At 37.5% G+C, this 23225-nt stretch overlaps 1 protein-coding gene across 1 annotated transcript in view; it reads left to right on the forward strand.

Annotated features, from left to right (window-relative positions):
* The window catches only part of SHOC2 (SHOC2 leucine rich repeat scaffold protein), a 61671-nt gene that overhangs the window by 25267 nt on the left and 13179 nt on the right, over window positions 1-23225 (forward strand). The window contains exon 3 of the mRNA XM_083865896.1: window positions 12139-12276. Within this exon, the coding sequence (XP_083722022.1) occupies window positions 12139-12276 (138 nt within the window). The remainder of the gene's footprint in view (window positions 1-12138; window positions 12277-23225) is intronic.

The following is a 23225-nucleotide window of genomic DNA, read 5'->3' on the forward strand; positions in this document are numbered from 1 at the left end:
ATTAATTTAAATGGTTCATTACACAAAATGTGCTGGACAAGCTGTATATCAAGAATTTCTATGCTGTTCCTAATACATTCTGCTTCATGGAAAATATGTCTTTATAATACTGTTCTCAAGCAATATTTGAACAATGTGTGTGCCCTATAAAAGTCTGATTCTGTTAATCAATAGGTTTTTTTCTATATATCACCGATTTTTAAAATGAAAGTATAGTTTAGCCCTTTTAGGGGATGGGGGAGCATAAACTTCATGCAATTGAGAAACTACTTTGACTTTCTTCAAGTGTGATAAAAAAACCTTGTGAAAGTCCTTGTAACACTGTGAGTAATAATTCCCATGCCCTGTTTCCAAAAGCTGCCGTGGGACTTTTTCCTGTTGTCCAAGCCAGTGTGTGAGTGTGTTCCTACTGAAGCGACCCCTATGGTCACTAATTTTGCAAAGCTTGGGAAGTGCTCTTGTTTGTAATCCTGATAGATCTTTCTCAAACCAGCTATGTTTGCTCTTTATCTTGCACATTGATATGAAAGATACATAAGATAACATGTTCGTGATGGCAGGAACTCCTGGACGTGCCTGAAACTGCAGATGCAGTTACCAGCAATGCTCAGTACAGAGAGCTCTGTCCGTGCTAACAGGAGTGAAGAAATGCAGTGATGATGCCAACTGTTGGTCTGAGCCTTTGGCCACCTCTGGCAGCTACTGGGGATGGATTCTGCTGGAGCCACAGGAGCACTTTTTTGCTAGGCAGAAATGAAATGGTCGATGGGGTGTGTTTTCTAATCCGCATGGTTTTTGAGTTGCCACGAGCATCTCAGCAATCCTTTGAATTTCCCCTGGGAGAACAAAGGAATTACAATTTTCACCTATTTTGACACTTCTGTTTAAGTTCAACAGTCTCGTTGAATGTTTTACTGATCAACAAATCATACTGGAAACCATGGGGCTGATGAAAACCTAGCATACTGCGTGTTTCTACATTCATTGAAGAAATTGTGGCCAATTTAGCTGTTATACAATTGTCAATATTGTACCTGGTTCTGTTTGTGGCTCAGTTATTAGTTAATCTAGCAAAGAGCCATCTTCTGAGGTTCAGCTGGGGATAGTGCTGCATAAATTTAAAGTAATACTAGTAGTGTGTGAAGAAAAAACTTCTGTGAAGGTGTTGGATGCTAGTGTTTGATGTTGTGCTTTAGAAACATCTCTTAGGTGTGTTTGATACTGCAGGCATTGCTGTTGCTGAAACCTCTTTATTTCTTTTGTTTGTTGAATATGGTTTATATATAAGTATGTAATGTCTGTATGTGTTTGTTCACAGTAGTCTTGAAAGAGATCATGTGCAACTGCTTCATGGGAAAATTAGTAGGCACTTGTGTCATGAACATGTGACTTGTTTGTTTCTTTTGTAATTTTTTTATTGTCTTGATATGTATACAGGCAGCGTTCTCAGTTCTCTGTGAAACCCTAGCTTGAGAACATTAACTACTTTGCTTCTGTCTTTGTATCCAGCAGTTAGTCCTGCCTTTATTTGAACTGTGATAATGCTCATGTTCCTTGTTACGGGTCAGCACCTCATTGTGGAAGGCCTTTTAGAGGCACAAATGCAAGACAACTGTCACCCTTATGAAGAATTTCAAAGGAGACCATCATTTCACAACCACGTTCAACAGCATCTTTTTTTATTCAAAGTAAATTTCTCTAGGTTGCCTGAAATTGAATCAGGTGAAAAATAGAATTAATTGGTGTTTAAGTAACACAAATAATGTAAACTGCCAAGACTCATAGTACAAGCACGTGAAAATCTTTTTCATCGGAGTAAAACCAGATAAGATAGTTTAACTTCTGTAATTAATTTCTACTCACTCACTTGCTTGTTAATTTTTTAATTAAATAATTGAGTTGAAAACACAACTGAAAAACGAAACTTCTGAGAGCTGTATTTCTAACTTTCCAATGGAATTTTTTTCTTTAAGCACTTACTATTTCTCTACATTTCACATACGCACTTCAAAAAACCCGTTCCCTTTTAAGTATCAATGCTTTCAATCCCTTGTATGTTTTATAATACAGTCTCTAAATACTATAAACTAGTAAGCACTCATATTATCAGCTTGTAAATAACACAGAAAGTTTTGTTGCTGCAGAGCGGGAAGTAAAATGAAGCCATTATCTTTTACAAAGCAATATCATGTGGAGCATTTCAAATTCTTTTTAAAAATGCCCCATTGTTCTGAGGCCTAAAGCTCACAATGGCATGCTAGTGTGCTTGTTCATATTTTTAAAAATTCAAAGCTTATGTAACCTGCTGACTTGTCCAGCAAGGAAGAGTCTTGCAGTAGTTAACTACGATGTGCTCATGTTGCTGATCTGGTGCACACTGTGCAAAGAATCCTGGGTTTTCTTTACTATGACTTTTGAAAGTACATGTGCTACAAAAGGTTGGTCTGGACAAAAAGAAAATTAAAGATCCATACTTCAGTTTGAAAAATTTTGTTATTGTTCCTTCAAAGAGGGATGGCATTAAGTCTTACCCTGGTGCTACAGACTTGTGATGACTTTCACTGTTACTACACAAAAAATTTCAGTTTTTTATAAGAATAAATGGCATTCCAACTTTACGACCTTGTTGCTTTAAAATAAGTGGTCACCTAATTTGTGAGCAGTCATCCCATTGCTTTTCTAGGAATCTTTAGTCTCCAGCTTTATAAAATAAAGGTTATTGTCCTTCTACTCTCACTGAAATAAATTGAATGTAGGCACTTTTAAGTGCTCTATTAATTAAGACCTTCTTCCAATAACCAGTATCTCTTTGAATTGATTTTTGTGCCAGTGGAGTTTCATTGTTCTTAGAAGCAGCACTTTCCCTCTGTGCCTACATTTGTTCTCAGGTGGTCCTGGAAGCTGCTTTACAACTGACCTATTTAAGGTGTTTGTTGTTTTGTGGAAAACCTAGAAGAGGTGAACCTGCCAGCTCTGAGCTGCTAAAGTTTGATTCTATTTTGGTCTTTAAACAAACTTTAATTATGTGACTACACTTGAGGAAAAGTTGCTTTGCATTTAAAACAAACATTTTAGTGAGAAAGAGGAAATGTTATTATCTATAGTTAGTAAAAAGATGTGTGTGTTTCTGGTCTTTTTCCCCCCCCAGAATTAACCACCTCTCATTCCATTGCATCCAGTTGCTTTATTATAGGTTAGCTTTATTATAAGTAGGTGCATACTAAATAATTTAGTATTTCTGCTTGTATTTATCAGACTTCTCTTAACACTTTTCTAGCAACATCCATATTGCTTTTACGTTTTTAATGCAATTTGAAATTATTTCAGTCAACTGCATAGTAAGCTGAAGTCTTGGTATGTTGTATTTTCAAATATAAATATATTTGTTTGAATAAGATGTAAAAACACTTAAATACTTCGTTTTGGTTTGGGGTTTTTTATGTTTAGCCAAAAGCTCTGCAGGTGAATTAGTGGGGGTTTTAATGAAATAGATGCGCTGATGTATAACAGCTTCAAGGCACTGAAATTGGCAGTATCCACTCCCCTCCTGGCAGCTTCCCAGATGCTACTTTTGTTGTCTGTTACTTTGGGTAGTTGAAATCAGTGTAGTTTCAGATCAGCCTGGAACTGGTGTGGGAGGAGGAGTGGGAAAGCATGAACTGGAACAGGGAGAGCAGGACTGCACTTGGCCCACAGTGAGCTGTAGGATCAGCTGGGCTCGCTGCAGCTCACTGTGAAGCCTCTCAGGTAGGGTTGCTCTTGTATATAAACGTGTCAAGTGCACTGCAGGTGCTCTGAGGAACAGTGGATTGCTGTCTGCAGAGAGCTGTTAAAAATGCTCAGCTTTTTTCAGGATCTTTTTCTCCCTTTGCTGCTGCTTTCCATGTCTTGTATCTCAGAAGCTGCTGTAGCTTACTGGAATTCCCAAAACAATTTTTTATAATGCTTTTATGTATAGTGGTGAGGATCCATTGATGGGAGTTTCTAGATGGTAAAGCTACTCTTATGTCCTTTCTTATGAATTGCATCATGCCTAACAGTGGTGGTAAATTGTTTCAGAGTGCATCTTGCCCTATATCCTGGTTCTGAGTCTAGCCCTAGGCAAACGTGCATAGAAACAGGGTAAGTTTATATATGAGGCTTAACCTGACTCCTTGCCCACATCCAGCTATTTTCGAATCAGGGATTTCCTGAGTCTGGTGCAGCTTGTTTCTTTAGTAATTCTCAGTACACTCTTCTTCCAAAGGCTTGGTTGTTTTTTTCCTTTAAACTCCTATAAATGCCTTTCATCTTTAGCAAGGTCACCAAGTTTGCTTTGAATCTTGTTCCTGACCATAAAGGTCACTGTTGCACAGATGTTGAATATATGTGTATACACACACACACACACACACACCCCAAGTGCAAGGCAGAACTTACCTGTTCACCTGGCTGTTCGATTTCTGGTGGCATCCATGAAATAAAACAACAGAAAGGTTTCCATGTGAAGACTTCGCCAAAAGACAATCTGAAGGGATAGTTGTGGGGATGAGTTCACAAGGTGGACACCAGCTTCATCTCCTTATCTGGTAAATTGTCCATTCCACTGAGATCAAAAAGTGGAAGATTGGAGTGGAAGAATGTGAATGCTTTGGTGAGTCAGGCAGTCAGCATGAGAAGGATGAAAACCAGAGGAATTGTCTTGGGATGAGGCCAAGCAAATGTTTCAGTTCGCAGGCTGTTACTTAAGCAAGCCTTTTGAATTTCTTATATTTGGAGTTTTATTGCATTCCTCCATGTTGTGTTGAAGGAATTGTTTTGCACAGTCAAGTTGATAATATTTTCTTTGCAAAGACAAGGTTGCATCTTTCACCAGTTTTGAGTATTTTTGTCGTGTTAGCACACACAACTCAAATAGAAATAATATTTTCAGCGTGGTTGAAATTACATTTACATAGTTTCTGCAAGGTTCTCGAGACTCCAAATATTGTGTTTTCTGTCTGTGAATGTAACTCTTTTTCTGAGGAGAATCTGGTCAGGGCTGTTCTGCAAGGGAAATATTTTTAGAATGTAGTTTGGGGAATCTGCCTACACCAGACCAGGAATGTCTTTGAGACTCTCTTCTGTTCTTTTCTTCCCCCATCTACCCAATATTTAGATAATTTGTGGTTTCTTCACTGCTTCGAAACTCTAAACTTTATTTCATGACACTTGCACCTGTTCTGTTTTCAGTAGTATAGACAGTGGACCAGATGTGTGCAGCTGCATTAGTTCAGGTCTACTCACTCCGTGCTGAATGTGTGCCTCCTTGTTAAACGACTCATTAGTTGCAAAGCTTTTCAGTGATGCTCTGAATTTCATTTCCTTATTTTTTTTTAGCAGACCTGAATATAGAGAAATATTTGTTTACATTTTTTGTATCTAAGAACACCTTCCTGAATTTCATCAATTTGAACAACAACAACAAAAAATTATGTTTCTGGGCTTAATTGGTGTGGTAATGTCTGCAAACAATGGTTGAGAATACTTTTATTTATTTGTATTTTAATGTTACGAAAGCACAAAGTTGTGAACAGGAGTGCAATAAATAAATAAATAAATATAGGCATTGAAGCATGTGTGCTGCTCTCTAGAAGTCAGAGATAATGACTGCTTATTTGATCCAGTTCTGGTGGTTTTCTTGAGCTGCAGGAAAAGTAAAGAATCTCCTTTTGACCAGCTTCAGCTTTACTATCTGGGTTCTGATTCTTGTGAAAGCTCTTGTGGGGATGCAGTTCTGTCTTGTCAGCTAGTCAAATTCCTCCTGATTACATTTTCTTCAAACTGGCTTTAGGATAATGATAAAAAAGTCCTGCCTTTTTGATCTACTTGCAGAGCTTACTGGGATGATGCCCCAAGTGTAATTCCAGTAGATACTGACAGCCTGTTAGAAGTCCAGGATTGTGGTGTTTTTTTTATCAATGCTGCAATTATTTTAACTGAGTACTTTCCTAAGTACTGAATAGAGGGAAAAAAATCACTTCCCTCAGACTGCCCTTGCTAATGCAGCCTTTATTATTTGACAGCTTGTTCCCCACTCAGAATGGATGGGATACAGATGTTACCCCAGATTCAGCATCACCAGGAGCCCCTGATCCTTCCCTGCAGCTGTTTCTCACCTCCTGGTGCAAAGTTGTCTCTCTTTCCAGGGTTATTCCCTGCTAGGTTGCAAGACTTTGCCTTTGTCTTGGCACTCAAATGAGGTTCTGCTGTCCACTTCGAATCCTGTCTTCAGCCCTTACTAAGATATTTTTCTACATTTTTCATGTTTGGGATTTTGTTTGAACATGTTTTTAATTTTATTTGTGTTTGTTGCTTTCAGTTGTAAGCAATAAATAGAAAGTCTGACGTTGTGTCTTGTTGAAACTTGTTTTACAGCAGATTCTGAGTCTTTTCGGCTGAGCTTTACTTCTGTGTTTTTGAGTGGTTCCCACAACTAGATCCTGGTGTGCATTCTGCAAATTGTGAATAATATTACCATGATTATTTCTTACTTATATGAGTATTTTAACTTTGGTAAAATAGTTAAGTCACTAAGTCACACATGACCATATTAAAATTGCATTCCTTCTCCTTGGTACTGCTTCTGTGTAAGTTACAGTTCTGCAGTAATAATTGGGAATAGCTCTGACTGCTTACCTGTTCTGTTGGCAGTTGGTAATGCAGAACAAAGAGCTCGGGCTGTCTGTCACTGTGATGTACTTGGATCTCATAGAAAGGCAAAACATTCCAAAACTGTTAAATTGTTTTTAATTTTTTTCTAAAATCAGGAAACTTGTCCCAAAGACTTTTTGTAGACTGAAAATTCTTTTTCCTTTTTTTTTTTCCTTTGCCAGCAGAGAGCCAAGTGAAAGATGAATAACTATGAAAGTTATGGGAACTCTCTGTAACTTGTTCCCAGCATTGCTGATTTTGGATAATTAATACTTACAAATTAGCATACAACCAATGTTCTGACACACCAGCCTGAAGTGCCACTAATATTTGCATTCTTCTCTTCCTTCTAATTTCCGTAAGAGTCTTGATCCTCTTGCTGTGTCATCTGGCCTAGGATTTACCATGTTGTGAAGGATTTCATAATGTTCAATCTGATTAAGCATGGGCAGGCATGTCATTAATCCAGTGGAAAACAGGCTACATTGCAAATTGTGCTTGCCATCCAAGAGTGGTGCCCACTGACTGAATTAGTGATTGGAGACACTGAAGCCTCTTTACTATTGACCTATATACTTTCTCCAACTGTTAATTTGTGTGTACTTCAGTGTTTTTTGATGAAGCAGTAGGTTGTGTTTTAAATGGCCAAAAAGAACTTCTGGAGTTTTGTAAGTCAGGGCATGTAACCTGACCCTCTTGTCATAATTTCAAAGTTGGCCATGAAATGGGGCTCTAATTCTGCTTCATTATGCTGAAAATATTAGTCATTGTGCTGTTTTTTTAAAAGCAGGTATATTTAGCATTGTCATACTATAGCACTTATTCTTTGTGTGTATAAGAACAACAGTGGGGTGATTGCTCACCCCACCTTTTTTAAGGATTATTGAGGTGAATACTTAGCTATATTTTTAACAAGCTTTTTTTAAATGGAAAGTGGTTGGAGTCTTCACAAACTTTCTTCTCTGAAAAATGCATTCGAATTATGTAATTTTTTAGAGCCTTTTAACATTTTTAAAAACTACATGCTAGGGTGTAACTGACTGTTTTGTGAAGGTTATTTATAGAGAAACTGTTTCATGTTTTTCAAATGGGCATTGCTCCTACTTTAAAATCTTTTATTGTCAAGCCAGCTAGTACATGCAATTCCTGTCTGCTTTCTTGGCAGACTTTGAGCTTTAATTGCTTTTTTTTCCTTTGCAATCACTGTGCAATATACTTAAAAAAAAAAAAAAAAAAAAAAAAAAAAAAAAAAAAAAAAAAAAAAAAATCCTCTCCCTGAAAAAACAACTAACGCCAAACCCTAGCACCTTCCTAGCTTATTCTTTTAGTTATTGTGAGGGTATTTATCCCTTCAGTGTAGTTGCAAGTAGTTTATAGAAAATCCTTTATTCACTGCTGTGAGCTTAGAACTTACCTGTTTTGGGCATTACTTGTGGCAAAAATAGTTCATTCATTTGACCTGTGGTTCTTATTTCCCTATAGCAGTGCTTGCCTTATTGTAGGGATTTTGAGTGTTTGAACAGTATTTTAGTGAAGTGATGCAGGAGTTGTCCACATGATGAAAAGAAATGGGGTTTTCTTCAGGAAATTGCTTTCTGGTTAAGGCTGATTTTGATCTGCTGCACATTTCTAGCTGATTTATTTCTGTTAAATCAAGATAAAAACATATTTCAGCAAATTTTACATAGTGCACAAAAAATTTGCAAATGTTGATTCTTTTACTATGAATAAGATCATGAGCTCCTTAATCATTAGACATTTTTCTTTTTGGACCTGAACAAATCTTTGCTTTAGGAAAACTTTATTTTTGATTTTAACTTACGCTTCTTACTCTGGCAAAGCAAAAATGCCAGATTTTAGTTGTATCTTGGTGGAACTTATTTTCACTTTTTTTTTTTAAGCATTTCCTCAGTACAGCTGCCACTGTTCAGACAATAAGGAAGGACACTTCCACATCAGCTCCTAGGAAGAGCATTATGCAGATGGTCTCCAGTTTGGCCTCTTTGTATTTGCAGATCATTATTTGTTGTGTTGACTGCTTGTGCCATGTGTTTGTGCTGGTGTGAGCAGTGCTGTGCACAGTGTGGCCATTCATGGGGAGGTCAGTGTGGTCACTCAGCTGCGCCAGGAGCTGCCCCTGGTGTGTGGCTGCTGCTCTGGTGGCTGTGCTTGCCATGCCCAGAGCCCTTCTCATGCCACGGCCTGGGATGTGTTCAGTAGTGCTGGTCACATTACCTGGGCTGTTGCTGGTACTCAGAGCAGAGAGCTTCTTACCCAGGAAAATAGAGCTTAAAGAGAAGACAGGTGGTGCTGGTTGGCCACAGGACATTACCAGCATTGGACTGGACCCTTTTATTTCCTTATTCCTGTTTTCCTACACTTGCCCTTCTAAGCTACATTGATTCCTCCCTTTCCTGTTCCTAGAGGTTCCCTAGCAACTCTTACCATCCCTAGTTGCTCTTCCTTTTACTCACAGTAGGTGTTCAAGCCCCACATGCAGTAACAGCCCTCAGTCTGCGAGGTGCTCTGAAGAGCCTTTCCCTTCATGCACTGTGTTGGGCCTCACACGTACTTGGGCACCCAGTGTTTTAGTTCTCAGGCTACAGCTGGTCCTCTGTATGCCTTTGCATGTGAAAATGTAAAAAATCTTTTAGCTCAGTTGATTAGAACATGGTGCTCATGACACCAAGGGTGTGAGTTTGGTCTCCCTGTGGGCCATTCACTAAAGTGCTGGAGTTGATCTTTAGTTTCTGACTTAACTTATTTCTATGTGTACTGTTAGGGTTATGAAGTAATTCTGAGACTTTATTTCATTTCTATCTCAAATGGGGTGTTTAAGTTCATAGGCTGGGTTCATGCTCTTCATTTCTGTGATCCTCAGATCTCTATCACATCACCCAAAGGTTTTTCACCTTGTTAAGCATATTGGATGTAAGTTTTTTTTTTTTTCCATATATCATGGGAAGCAACAGGAGACATGTACCTTGAGTGATTTGCATTGACTTACATGCTCTCTCTTGTGTCTCAGTAATTCAAGTATTGAAAAAATTTTAGTGCCAACAGCATTTCATCTCCCCTCTCCTTCTATCCTTAGAGGGGGCAATAAACCCATTTTAATGAAATGCTGTCAGACTATAAGTATGTCCAAGAATAAGATTCTTTATGTCCAAGAATAAGATTCCTTACTGAGAAATATGAATTAAAAGCTGAATTTCTGTATCTCTTGAATTCCTTTCCTTAAGTCACTATGCTTCATGATAGGGCTTTAACTTTTGATTTCTGCTCTAAAGTCTAAAATTTATTGGGCAGTCCTTAATCTGTTTTAACATTCAATATTTTTATTAAATGCTTACCACTGTTGCTTTTTACAATAATGCCTGGATCTTTAGTGTAACAATATTAAGTACGGCTATCCAAATAAAACGAAAGTGTTTGGTTGCCCTTAATTTTCTAGAGACATAGGCATTACTTTTCATTATTTTTCCTCCTCGGGATTAGGTAGTAAGATGTTTTTTTCAAACATTTAGCTTGCTGTTGTCAAAGAGATCAGCAGGTGCAAAAATGAAGTGCAGCACATGTTGCTGCAAAACCCCCAAGTATTGCTTTGACTTCAGCAGATGTAGAGTGGGAAGAGTCAAGTAAATGAGAACTCAGCACGATGAAATGGAATTTATGCCATATTTCAAATTTGACATCATTGGTTAAAGTCTGAAGTAAAAACAAATGAAAACAGCAATCGTGAAGTGGAATCTATTGCCCCGAAGTGTGTGAAGGTTCTTCAGTTACCTTAATAAAGTTTTGTGAGGCTCTTTTTTTGTTTGTTTAAAGGGAGGGATATTTAAGTCTTCCTCAAGCTTTTCTTCCTGCTATTGCATTTTACACTTTGCCCACTTTTTCCATGAATAATAAAGATGCCATTGCCACACACCATTAACTCTTGCTCAGTTTTTTTCTTACGTTTCCTTTTTTCTGCATGGTGGTGGCATTGACGTGTGTGGGTTATGCAGTGCTGGATACAGCACATTTATCTGTTGCCTTTGGTTGCCTGGACTACACTCGCTTGCTGATGTAAGAGAGGGGACAAGCACAGTGATGGAGTAGCTGCCTGAGCACCAGCTTTACTTTCTATCCTTTTAGTTTCTAGAAAAACATCCCATTTTGGGTTAATTAGTGCAGGAAATAAGATATGTTAACATATCAGTGGTTCGTTAACAATCTAAGAAAAACAGAATAATGAAGCTGTGAGGTTGACTTATTTCTTGGCCTTTCACAATTCTTCCATGATACTTGGTGAGTATCATGGCTACATGACGTCTGAACTCTATACAGAGTCTGAATTCATAGTATTTTATGATTTATTAAATCACCAGTTATGATTATCTGCTGACCTAATGAGTAGACACTCTACACGTCAGAACTTGCCCAGGATAATCCTGCAGGCCTGTCGAGAAAATCCTTGTGTCAAAGATACAATGCTGAAGCTTAAAAATAGACATTTGCTCCTCCAAAGGAATTTGCTACTCTTCCAAATTTGTTACTCACTGAGTCATGCTCTAATATACAAATGCAGTGACCTCATCTGTACTGGAGAGGGTAGAAGCTGTTCAAATCGTATGCATTAATTTCACCTCCATCAGATGCAAAAAATGTGAACACATACACCTGTATCCATGCCCACAGTTGGTTTTTTCTTTTTTTCAAACCCAACAATTTTTTGCTCAGAACACAGTGTGTTTGACTTAAAAATAGGTGAAACTACTGTTCAGAGAGTTGTGCCTAGCTGTGCTTTTAAATTACTTTATAAAAGTCAGAAGTGAATCAGTTCTGTTTAAAGTGGCTCTAAATTCCAAGCAAATCCAAACTTTTTTAATGCTTAACAGATAAGCCTTTTATTTCTAACTTTGATTTGCTGTAGGTCTGCTTGCATACACTTTACTTATCTTGTCTTTTTTCGATGACTGAAAATATTAAAAAATAGCATTCAGGACTTTGGATTATCTAAGTTGTCAGCCAAATAATTTTGCTGTCTCTTAATTGTTTATTATGTGCCTGAAAGTAATTAATGATATAAAAACAGATCTTAATTTCTCAAAATTTAATACAGTTCATTTATTTAGTGATGTTTTAAGCTTCTGGTCAGCCTGAAACAACTGTAAGATGCAAGTTTTGTACCTGTATTCCACAGATTGAACTGTCAGAATAAAATCTATCAATAAATAACATTTCTGTGGAGAATCTATTAAAGCTTTATCTGAGCTTTTCAAAATTGTTGATCAGGCTTTGGATCTCACTGATGAAATTATGATCCTGTAATACCTTATTTTATATGTATAACTTTATGGTAGCTGTTGCTTTTTTTCAGCTTATCCCAAAATCCTTCTGATTCTATTAATCTCTGTGTGGAGGTCATTGTCAAGAGCTGTACTTTAAAGTCCTTTATGTTTTGGTTTTCCTGTGTGCTTTTAGGTGAGTTGTGTAACCTCATAACGCTGGATGTAGCGCACAATCAGCTTGAACATCTTCCAGAAGAGATTGGAAGCTGCACGCAGATCACCAACCTTGACTTGCAGCACAATGAGCTCCTGGACCTGCCAGAAACCATAGGTATGTGAAGAGACTGGAGAAGAGAAAATAAATCACTATTTCAAAATGTTTAGTAAGGGGAACAAATTTAAGAATGAGTATTTGTTGGTGGCTGTAGAATGACTGGTGCTCAGCTCAACACAGCTTCACACTTGGGATTTAAAGCAAGGTGTGCTTGCTACCTTAAATGTTACCTTAAATTACTTAAGAAGGAGAGTTACGGTGAAAAAAATCCAAATCCATTACTTCTAAATCTTAAGGTGTTCTTTGTTTATAAGCAAATGTCTAATGCTTGTTTGTTCATTCCGTAACGAAACTGAGCATATAAAGAAATGAAAGGCTCACTTATAGTTGAAATGCAATACTTTGGCAGATAATTTAAACTTATATCTTTGCCTAATGAAAAATAAAATCATAAATGTTTTAAATTATGTATATGTTATGTTCTTTGGTGGAACATCTTAAAAATCTCCCAAGTCCACAAGGTCATCGTACTCTTACGCAATAGAATACAGAGAATTTGTGACTTACATTGGGAAAAATAGACTAAGATAAACACAGTCCCTCTTGGTTTCAGAATCTCATATGGGATAAAACAACAAAATATGATTTTTCCTATCTCATTAAACTGGTTTTAAACAGATGGCAGAAAAAGATGGCTGCTGTGATTTAAAAAGACTGAAAACAAGGCCATCATGATTTTAAGCTCTGTCACCAGAACATACTCAGAAGAATGAACATTATCAGTTTAATGGTATTCAATGTTGAGCATTTATTAATGTACTTTAATACATAGTAAAGTGATGAACCATTTAATGACACTCCAGCTTTTCTTCTAGCAGTAAATTGTTGAGGATGAAGTTACTGTGGCTTTTGGTTGAGAAAGTTTGACCTGAGCAGAGTTTACACTGATGATGTATCCACTGGACCTAAACTTTCTTCCTGGATTGATGATATTTTTAAGCTCTGGCAATCCCATTCCATCTGGAGTTTGCATCTAACTTAGACCATTCATAAGTACAGCCTTTATTTTTGTTGCTATTTTGTAGATCTTGCTGAATGTTGTTTTACATAACACTTATATATAGTGTATGTGTCACATTTAGGGAGTGGGTTCCCTGGATAAGCTGTTAATTATGGGTAAAATTCCCTAAGCAAGTGTGAAATTTCCATATTCAAGGCTTATAGACTAATGCTGTTAATTCCTGTGCGGAGTAGTAGTATGATTTACTAAGTTGTTTAGTGCCTGGTAGTCACTGAACTTCTCAAAGGACCAGGAAAATCTCAATTGTAATATGGTGCAAGACTGTACTTACCGGGAAAGGTCTTTGGGTAGGACAGGCACAAAGTTATTAGGCAGTGAAGTCATTTGTGATAGATGGGAAATTGCTCACTCTGCAATCAAGATGGTTTGGACTCACCTATTTCTTCAGAAAGTTTCTTAAGCTTAGGTGGTTTCTTTTGAGCCAGGTTCATCCTAGCTGGACTGGATTTCTATTTTCTTTGTTTAGTTTTTCCCTTGCATTGTCTTTTTAATGTTTAGAAGTTACTTGCTTTTAAATGTTGGTAGCTGTCTCTTTACATGCTTATCTGAGCTGAATATCAGTGTTTTAGAGCTCAAGAAACCACCAAAGACAGCTGAATAATGGTAGGAGCCAGCAGTGAGCCATTGTGTCATTAACCTTACTCTAGTTCAGTTTTTGCTCCACTGGAAAATCTTTCTTGTAAACAGTAAGTTTGAAAAATAGTATTTAAATAAGAATTTAAACAGAAATCCGTGTTTGTGCCTCATGTGGTTCGCAAACAGAATTTAATAGTGCCGGGAAAAACTTTAGGTTCCATCTTAAATGATAATGATCGGCCTACATTTATGCATGTTGCAGAAAAGGCAGCCGTAGCCAGTTCAGCAACATTGGCTTTATTTCTTAGTCATCGCAGTTTTGGTTCAACATATTAAAGCAAGTTGTGGCATGATTTTTAGATTACAGCTTGCTTTGTGGTTGGGATTGTTCAGCGAGAAACTTTGAGTAGGGAGGAAAACGCGGCGAGTCAATGGCGCGTGGCCGCCTGCCTGCGCGGCTGGGACGGCCCTTGGAGCTCTCGCTGCAGTTTCTGTCTCTTCCCTGCTCCTGGGTGTCTGCCTGGTGTTTGCCACGACTGGCTTTTCTTGCAACATTTACAGGCTTCCAGGTGTCAGGACACTCACTGTACGAGTGCTGTTAATAGTTCTCAGTTCAGTCGAATTCCGAGTTACAGACCAGGGACGAAACAGAACAAGTACATTTGCTCATTATAAATATTTGATGTTCTGTGAGCCCGTGAGCCTCCTGTTATGGACCAGACTTTCCATTACTGCCAGGTCTGTCCCTTCCTCCCCTGCTGACACCCTGTTGATGGAGGCCTTATTTTTTCTTGAGAAGGATGTTTTTTGTCACGCTGTTTTGAAAAAACAAACAGCCCTCTTTGCTTTCTATTTCTCTCTCCCCTCAGAAGGGATCCCTTCCTTCCTCTCCATCAAAAAACCCTGTTAAAGTAGCTGCTGGACTATCTAAACAAGTTTTGGTTTCACCACAGAAAGATTTCAGAATCTTCCCAATTTAAAAAAATAGAGCTTGTTTGGTAACTAACAGCATGTACTGAAATGTGCTGGAGCTGTGAGAAAGGGATGTGAGGGTGACATGCAGGGGAGTGGCAGGGAGGGGATTATACATCAGCAGTGATTGCAGAGGTAGCAGAGCCAATATACCCACTTTGTAAAAATACCAAGTTCTTCTTTCAACTAATGCTGTAGAAGCATGCTTTTGTGCAGTAACAAATGTCGATTTTAGATATTCGTTGTCAGGAAGTGACCTAATGCCTTGCTTTATAGATATTGGCTTAATACATTCATATCTGTATTTCTGTTGATTGAAAATTGTAAAGTACTTTTTATATTAGATCACTTCCTGTAAGAAAAATAAGCTTTGTGGAATGGCTTAGCACATTCTGAGAGACTCAAGCCCAGAATCAAAATCATAGTGGGATCATAGCTGTTTAGTGTTTCCATTGCAGATTGCACTGCCCCCCACCCCATATTCTGGTGGTGTTCTTTTTTTTTTTTTTTTTTTTTTTCTTTTTTTTTTCTTTTGGAGGGTGGTGGAATTGTTAGCTACTTTTATTTACACAGTGTCTTATCTCTGTATACTTAGCTGGCACGCTAATATATCCAAAAGTTATATAGAAGATGGTGAACAACATACCATTTGTATTAAAACTTATTAATTGGACTTTTGAGACTGAAAACAAATTTTGGGTGGAGTAAATTGTTTCTTAGGATTACAAGATAGCTTAGATAATTTTGCCCTGCAAGTACCACATTATAAGTGTTCCTTCTTTGAACTTTTAATTTTAGCATTCTGTACAAATGTGCTCATGTTTACAATTTCATATGTAAAAGCTTGGAAAACTTATTTGACAAAGAAATATAACAGAAACAGTTACAGCTTTTAAAAATACCAGATTCTTCATCTGCTTTTTAATTTTCTAGTTTTGTGTGCTTACGTGTGCAGTTTGATTATAGTCAAATGTGCCATATTCACAGACATCTAAGGCAACAGATATTTTAATAAGAAAAAGAATAGTCAGTTGTAAATGTTCCTAAATTATACTCTAAAAGCACAGAAAATTCTGTTAATAGGCACACTTTCCAGTGTCTGACTAGCACTGTTTCTAAGAGATGGTTAGGAAAATGGGAGGTGTATTTACAGCTCTACACTACCCTCCTGCCCTTCGTGTGGCGCTATAGCTCAGAAGCTGAAATCACAGCTTTCATGAGATTAAATAGTATATTTATTTACTGATTTTTCTGGTTGAAATTGTGCTCCAAACCACGCTTCTAACCTGTTTAACCCCCGTGTACCTCTAAGACTGTTGTGCTCTTTAAACCTACAGCTGATAAAACGTGAAGCACTGATCAGAACCAGATGTACGGAATTGGTACAGCTCAGGTTATGCAAAACTGTGGTTGAGAGCTTTAAGTCCCTAGAAGTAAAGATATTTCTGAAGAAATGTGACTGAAGAAATGTGAAACTACTTTAAAATTATATTTTAAATTTGGCAGGTTTAGCAAAAACAGGAGTCATGTTCTGAAATGTCTGAGCACCTGCAGCTCCCTCAGTGATCAGGGGCAATGTTCAGATGTGACCAGTGGGTTTGCTGTTATTAATTACTCACTGTTCTGATGGAGCAAAGTGTAGAAGCTTCTGCTCCAGTTTTCACAGCAATATTCATATTCTCAACATTTAAGCATGACCTCGTGCTTTGGTCAGTGAGCATTCTGTGCCTTGTGGCATCAAGCCTGTTTCCATAGGCTCACTTTGGGAGAGCTGATCAACATTTGGTGCTTTGTCCAAGGTTTTGTTCTTGGACTATGCTGTTAATTAAACTCATCTAATTGGATTCTGCTAGTATTGGGCAATTGCAATAAGTTCAGCCTTTTCTTTATCTGATTGAAAACAGTGGCTCCCACTCTTATATTCTAATTTTTGTATTACTGTAAGCCCTGTCTAGTTCTCGTGGTGGTCTCATAAAGGAAAACTTCTGGCTCTTGTTGCCTTCAATTCTAGACTTAGTAAAGTAGTGAAATTGACTGGAAAATGTCAAGTGGAGGGTAAATGGGAAGTGACTTGTTCATTTTAACCTCCAAGTTCAGTAGGGTAGGCATGAGGCTGTGAGGTGTTGCCTCACACTAGTGAAGATCAGACAGTACTGCTTGTGATGGGCAGGGGACATTTGGGTCTCAGTGTTTGCACGGGTTGATATAGATGCTAAAAGCTCACAGTGTGACATGGCAGTTTTGCAGAAGAAAATCATAACAGTTGCTTCTACGTTGGGAAGTCACTGTCGAATCTTCCCTCCGTCTTCAGGAAATTTCAGTGTGTCGTTTCCCCTTTCTGTAGTTTTCTTCTCCTGTTATCTGCTATTGGACAGCATCAGCTGCTGTTGAAGGGAGGATACAAAGTGGAACCTTGGTCCCCATAAAATAATTCTCACATTGCTTAATTAGCTAAAATTGTGAAGGTATATTTGTGTGTTGAACATTTTATATGTTTGCTTTATATAGTAGGGCAGACTTAAAAAATTAAACACATCTTTCACTTAAGAAAGGTTAATGTTTTTATTGCATTGCCAATTAGGTATAAACTGCTCATACAATATGATTTACATTTATATGAATGTTTAATTTCCCAGAAAAGCTTTAAACAGTGATTTGAAAAAGGAAAAAAAACAACCCTACCAATGAAAAATTAAATTAAATAAATTTCAGTTGCTTTGTCTTACTGTATGCAGTGTGAATTGAGTAAAATGTAATGCTTTCATTCATAGCTCAAAATAAGGTCCAGCTGTTGGTTTTGTCTCTGTTTCAGTGTGAAGAGTTTTTGTATTTTTGTATCATTTTCAGCTAATTATAATTTCCTTTTTATGTTTTAATTAATACATTTCTAGTGCAAGCCAAATATAGTTAAATGCATATGTACTGCTTTCATTAAAGGTTAGGATAGCTTCTAGTGGCTAGTTAATTCTGAGTTTATTGATTCAATGTATTTATGAAAATATTTTGTATTTTGGTTGGATATTCATCCTGGTAAGACTAGAGTGGGGACAGTTTATTTTAGTGAATGCCTGTACCATCACACAGTAATTAGATGCGGAGACCAATGTGTACGGATGTATTATAACTGCAGCTCAGCATTTTTGGAATGATTAGTATACTGCAGAAAGAAAAAGCCTATAATCTTATTTTCTTTATGTGAGAAGCAGGCACAAGGGAAGAGTGATTCAAAGGAACACATCAGAATTGAGACGAGCAGGTCTGTGAGTTACATGCATTTTGATTAATGCATATTAAATGAGTTTAAAGTTGAATTTTCATTGCTTAGACAGTTTCAGAAACATGTCACTAAGAGTTTGTGCTCTCTAGCCTTATGCAGGTGTTGTGTGTGGTGCATGTTGGGTACCTGAGCCTCTGTTTCTCACAAGTATCTTGTGTGCATCTTTCACACAGTCAGCAATGTTACGGTCTGGAATCAGAGTTGGAAAATAACTGACTGCTGATACGGTCATGATTTAGTGTTTTAATATTGATATAATGAGGGAAAACCTGTCTTTGGATGATACAGTCAGACTGAAAGTAGAGACAACTCTGCTCTTTTCAGATGGTATTTAAACTTGTAGGGATGATAGAAACTAATTTTAAATTAATGTTAAATAGCTTACTGATAGATAACATCTTTATCAGAACTCCTAGACATTGCAGAGGGAGGATACTGTGCTTTGGTTGGAGGAGGCCAAAAAATGATGGACCCTGCTGACTGGTAATTTGTGAATTTGATTTTGCCTCCTACACTGGGCTGCCTGTTATATCAGGAGGTATTGGTGGTTGAAAAGAAAACTTAAAATACACTAAAAGTCACTTTACTGTTAAATCAGTAAAATTAAGTCAAAGTTTGTATTGTGTTTAACTATACTTTTGTATTTGGACCAGAATAATTACATTTCTTGCTTTGGCTGTGTTAGTTGGTAGCAATGATCAGGAGGGATTCTCTTCTCTTCTGTGATTCTGCTAAGCGTGGTTGCCCTTCCACCCCCATCACCCTTCCGTCCCCATTCCTAATTTTTCTAGGGCATCAGCCTTTAGCCAGAGCATATTAAATATGAGGGATGTAGGGATTGTAGAGGATTTGTTGTCTTTCAGATGATGATTGGTGACACGAATTTAAATTCATACAAACCTACAGGCTTCGGTTTAGGAAGAAGGTGCCCCCCGACCAGATGGATAATGACTATGGGTTTTTGTTCTTGTTTCCTCTGCAACAAGATCACTGAGATCTCTTTTGGGATATCTTGTTGGACCAGTCACTTTGGGGCTGTTGCTCTCTGCTTGTGGAGTGCAACTGAAGGTTAAAACACCTTATCTGAAGCCTTTCATTTTACTCTACAGTTATCAGGGGAACCGGTTTGCTTTCTGATAAGAGATTAGATTAAACACACCAATAGCTCCTTTCACCTAAAAATCTGTTAAACAGCTAAAAAGTTGTCACAGAGTTTGGCTGACATCTGGAAAACTAGTGTATAGCAAGTACAAAGTGTGGTACAGGCATCTTCTGACTCAGGGCTATTTTAGAGCAGGAGCTAGTGTTGAAATATCTGAATGCAGTGTTTAATCTCTGTCCACAACTGGCTATCTCTAGCATATTTACTGTCTCCCATACAATTTGAAATTTATTTCATGTTATCATCTTTGTTATTCTCACTGCAGTCAATACCATGTGGTATATTAAATTTAATTCATGTATTTTTTTGTTAAAGTGACATCAAATTTGATTTTTTAATAAAAAGTATTACTAATTTTGGCTGTACCTCTTGCTTTCTGTTCATTAAAAATGACACCTGGTATCTTCTGTATGCAAACCAGCAATTTTTCTTTGCTAGAAGATTGCTCAGTGAATTAAGCACATGGCACTCTATGAAATAACATGTGGCCGTGTAAAACATGTTCTTTAGTAGGTGACTGTTCATTGTGTGCCAAATTGAGTCTAATCAAAATCTAAGAATATTTATACAAGTTAGACCATCTGAAATACTTAACAGTGCCATGTTGTTTGTAGCAAGTTCCTTCAATTTTATATTGTGTGCTGAAGTTCACGTATATTGTTGATTATGATCTTATGGGGTTTTGATGTGCACAGCTCTTGTAAGTCCAATTTGTGTTTTTAACGTTATCTGTAGTAGTTTTCCCTAGTGAACAGATTTTTAAATTGATCTGATGCTTTTGGTTTATTTAAAATAAAGCAACTGATCCTGATAGCAGATTAGCTCAATGAACTAAGTTTCACATTTAAAAAAAATGACCCTTCATCTGAGGATAGGGAATTTGAAGGATTATTTTAACTAAGGAAGGGAAAGGAAGAGGTGTAGTAAATCTCAGAAGAAGATAGCATTTATCACTCCATTTAAAAAGCAGTGGTAGGACTTTGAATTAGGAATTTGTATTTCTTTATATTATTCTTTTTTCTCTTGATTTTGAAATACTTAAAAAAGAGATGTAGAGACCACTTCAGGTGATCTTTAAAAAAAATATTGTTTTGTTAGCATAATTTCCTGCTTTATTTCCTGTCTTCTCTTTGTTTTGGGATTGGCAAACACCTGTTTTTCCTTTGATTTATATTTTTGAAGTACCTTTAATAAAGAATTAATTTAAACCATCTATTTTGGATCCCTTTTATTGTAACAGTTTAATTCAATATTTCTGGATTTGCATGCTTCCAAGGATTTTTAATTCACTTCTGTGTAAATGAAGCAACTAATCCTGAGAGAGACATAAAGTCACTCCAGTGAAGGGATTATTAATTCTGTGCTTAGGTTGGTTCAAGCCTGAGAGCTGGGATCTGCTCATGGGTGTTCATATTGTACTGGTGAGAAAATGGACCTGAGACAAGGTGTCTGTGAAACCTGATTCCCAAAAGTGACTGTTTCTGACAGAAGTTGAATTAAAGCAATGTTTTGGTGACTTGCTTAGGCCTGGTGTGAGTTTAGGGCTTAATTAGGCTTTGCAATCCTATTTTTAGAAGTACCAATGAATAAGGCAGTTGATTCTACAAGGATTTTCCTAACGGGTTCTCAAGAAAACAAGTTGGAAGGGGTTTTGCTTGTTGCTTTTCGTGCTGGTATCTGCTTTTCGTTTGTGGTTCTCAAAGTGTCACGTACATGCACATCTAGTGCAGCGTTTTCTGAGTCATTACCTGTGAGGGGCTGTTCCAGAGGAGCTGCTGAGGTACGGCTTCAGTGACAAAAGTACAACTGCAAATGGTCCTGATGACAGTGTGACTGAGCTGATCTGATCAGTTGTTACCTTCCTTGCCTTATTCCTTAGAGCTAAGCTGACAGCCCACCAGCAGATACCCGGTGCTGTTCCGTCTGGGAAAGCAGTAGCTGAGCTGGAAATGATGGAGATGAGTGCAAGCACTGTAGAGCAACTCCAGATACGAGTATCAGCTGGGTAACCCTGAGCTCAGGGAGCTGTAAGTGGGATCATTTGATGGTTCAGTGCACCAGGTGTGGTCTTGAGCAACTTACAACGGTTTCTATGGTAAAACAGTTTGTTACTTGGTTTTCATGTTAGCTGGCCTCTGAGCATGGAGGCAAATGTTAACATTGTAGTGGTGCATTCCTGTTAAAAAGAAAAGTTAACTTGAACGCACTGGGCAGAGGGAAGAGCTGTAGGGATCATCCTGTTTTGTGAGGGTGGGACTAAGATCTGGCTTGTCCAGCATGGGAAGATAAAAGCTGATAAGGGTTTCACACTTCGATGCATTCACAGTGAGGTTCGCTATGCACTCCGAGGATGAAAAATACCTGAGTCTTGTTTACAGAAGACCGAGTGGCTGTAAATGAGCTGTAAACAAATTCTGGTTTGAAATGAGAAGGTGGCTCATGTTGCCTGCATCAGCTGGGCCCAGGACTGTCCTTCCAGGAGCAGAGGGAGAGGTGCTACTGATGCAGCTCCAGCTGAAATCATACTGGTTTTGTCCTCAGGAATAATTGTATTTAGTGCTGTGGTGTGTAAAACAATCATAAGGAATGCAGTACACACAGGATGTGTCTTCTGTAATGCCTTTGTGTGCCTTTCCCATGAAGAAGAAAGATTACTAGTAAAAAAACAGTGATAAAGTTCTATTAAGAAATGCTGCTTATGATAAAGAGAAATTACTGGGAGCTGCTATTTATGCCTCCTCTCTGATAATGTAATGAGGATCGCCAACGTGTGTCATTCTCCTCTTTGTGGTACATTTTGACTCTCTCTAGTGACTGCCTTGTTTAATTTTTCTGAAATGCCACATTGCTGGTAGGAAGAGAGCCATATACATCCAGCCTGCGCTCACAATCTGGAACTGGCACAGCAATGTTGTATTGCTAAGCAACAGTTGGCATCACGCTGTCTACTTCCCTGTTCATCCTTTTCCCTTGAAAAACCCAGATCAGCATCTAGCGCATGTTTTAGGTAGTGAAAAGAATAGTAGGTTTGTATCTTATTTAGTGTAAAGTTTGTTGTTCATTCTTTAGTAAAATATTAAATAGCAATTCAGAGAAATACAGTCAGGGTGTGCTTTGTTCATCCGTAGGATGGCAAATCTTAATGATCTTGGAGCCTTGTAACAGAATGTTTTTTGTGTGAAGTGAGGCCAGTTTCTTATTCAGCCACGAATGCCTGATCTCACAAATACAGCATGAAAAGCTAATTTACGTACACATCTATGTCTTTATACTAATGGACTGTAGGATCAGAATATATCTTAATTAATCTCTTTAGTGTATATATGCATGGCAGGATTTAACAGGAAAAATGAAGATTTGTGCGCTGGAGTGCAATATTGAGAGCTTTGGATTTTAAATGCCCTTTTCTGATTAAGTGAAGATTTTCTTTGCTGCTTCTATAAAAATTAATTTTATACTTGCTTAGAATCCAGCACTTTCAAAAACAGAAGTCAAAATCTCAGTTGAAGATACCGCTATTTAAGCAATGATGTGTAGCTACCTGTTTTCACTTTTGTTTAGTTGTTGATGGTACTAAGTAAAATTTGTTGCAGAGCTTATTAAGATAATTATCAGATATGCACTGAAAACTCATCCTCTTTTTTTCTTGATTTGTAAGATGGAGTTAATTTTTCTATATTAAAGGGTTTGTGGGTTTTGGATTTTTTTTCAGTTGCAGTTTTATGGGGTAACTAAGGTTTTTGTTTTCTGCTCTCTTTTTTTGTGCTTATTTTTGTTTCACTTTCACTACTCTTGTGACTTCTCAGCGAATCATACATAATTGTTTCCAGTTTCAAGTTTTTATTATCTACATTCCCAATTATTTGGTGATGTTTGGGCATTTTTTACTGTATATTTTGACAGGTTCAGGAAGGAGATATTTTGCTATTTGTTTTGTT

This window comes from Zosterops lateralis (genome assembly GCF_965231275.1).
Source record: "Zosterops lateralis genome assembly, chromosome: 8".
Classification (NCBI taxonomy): domain Eukaryota; kingdom Metazoa; phylum Chordata; class Aves; order Passeriformes; family Zosteropidae; genus Zosterops; species Zosterops lateralis.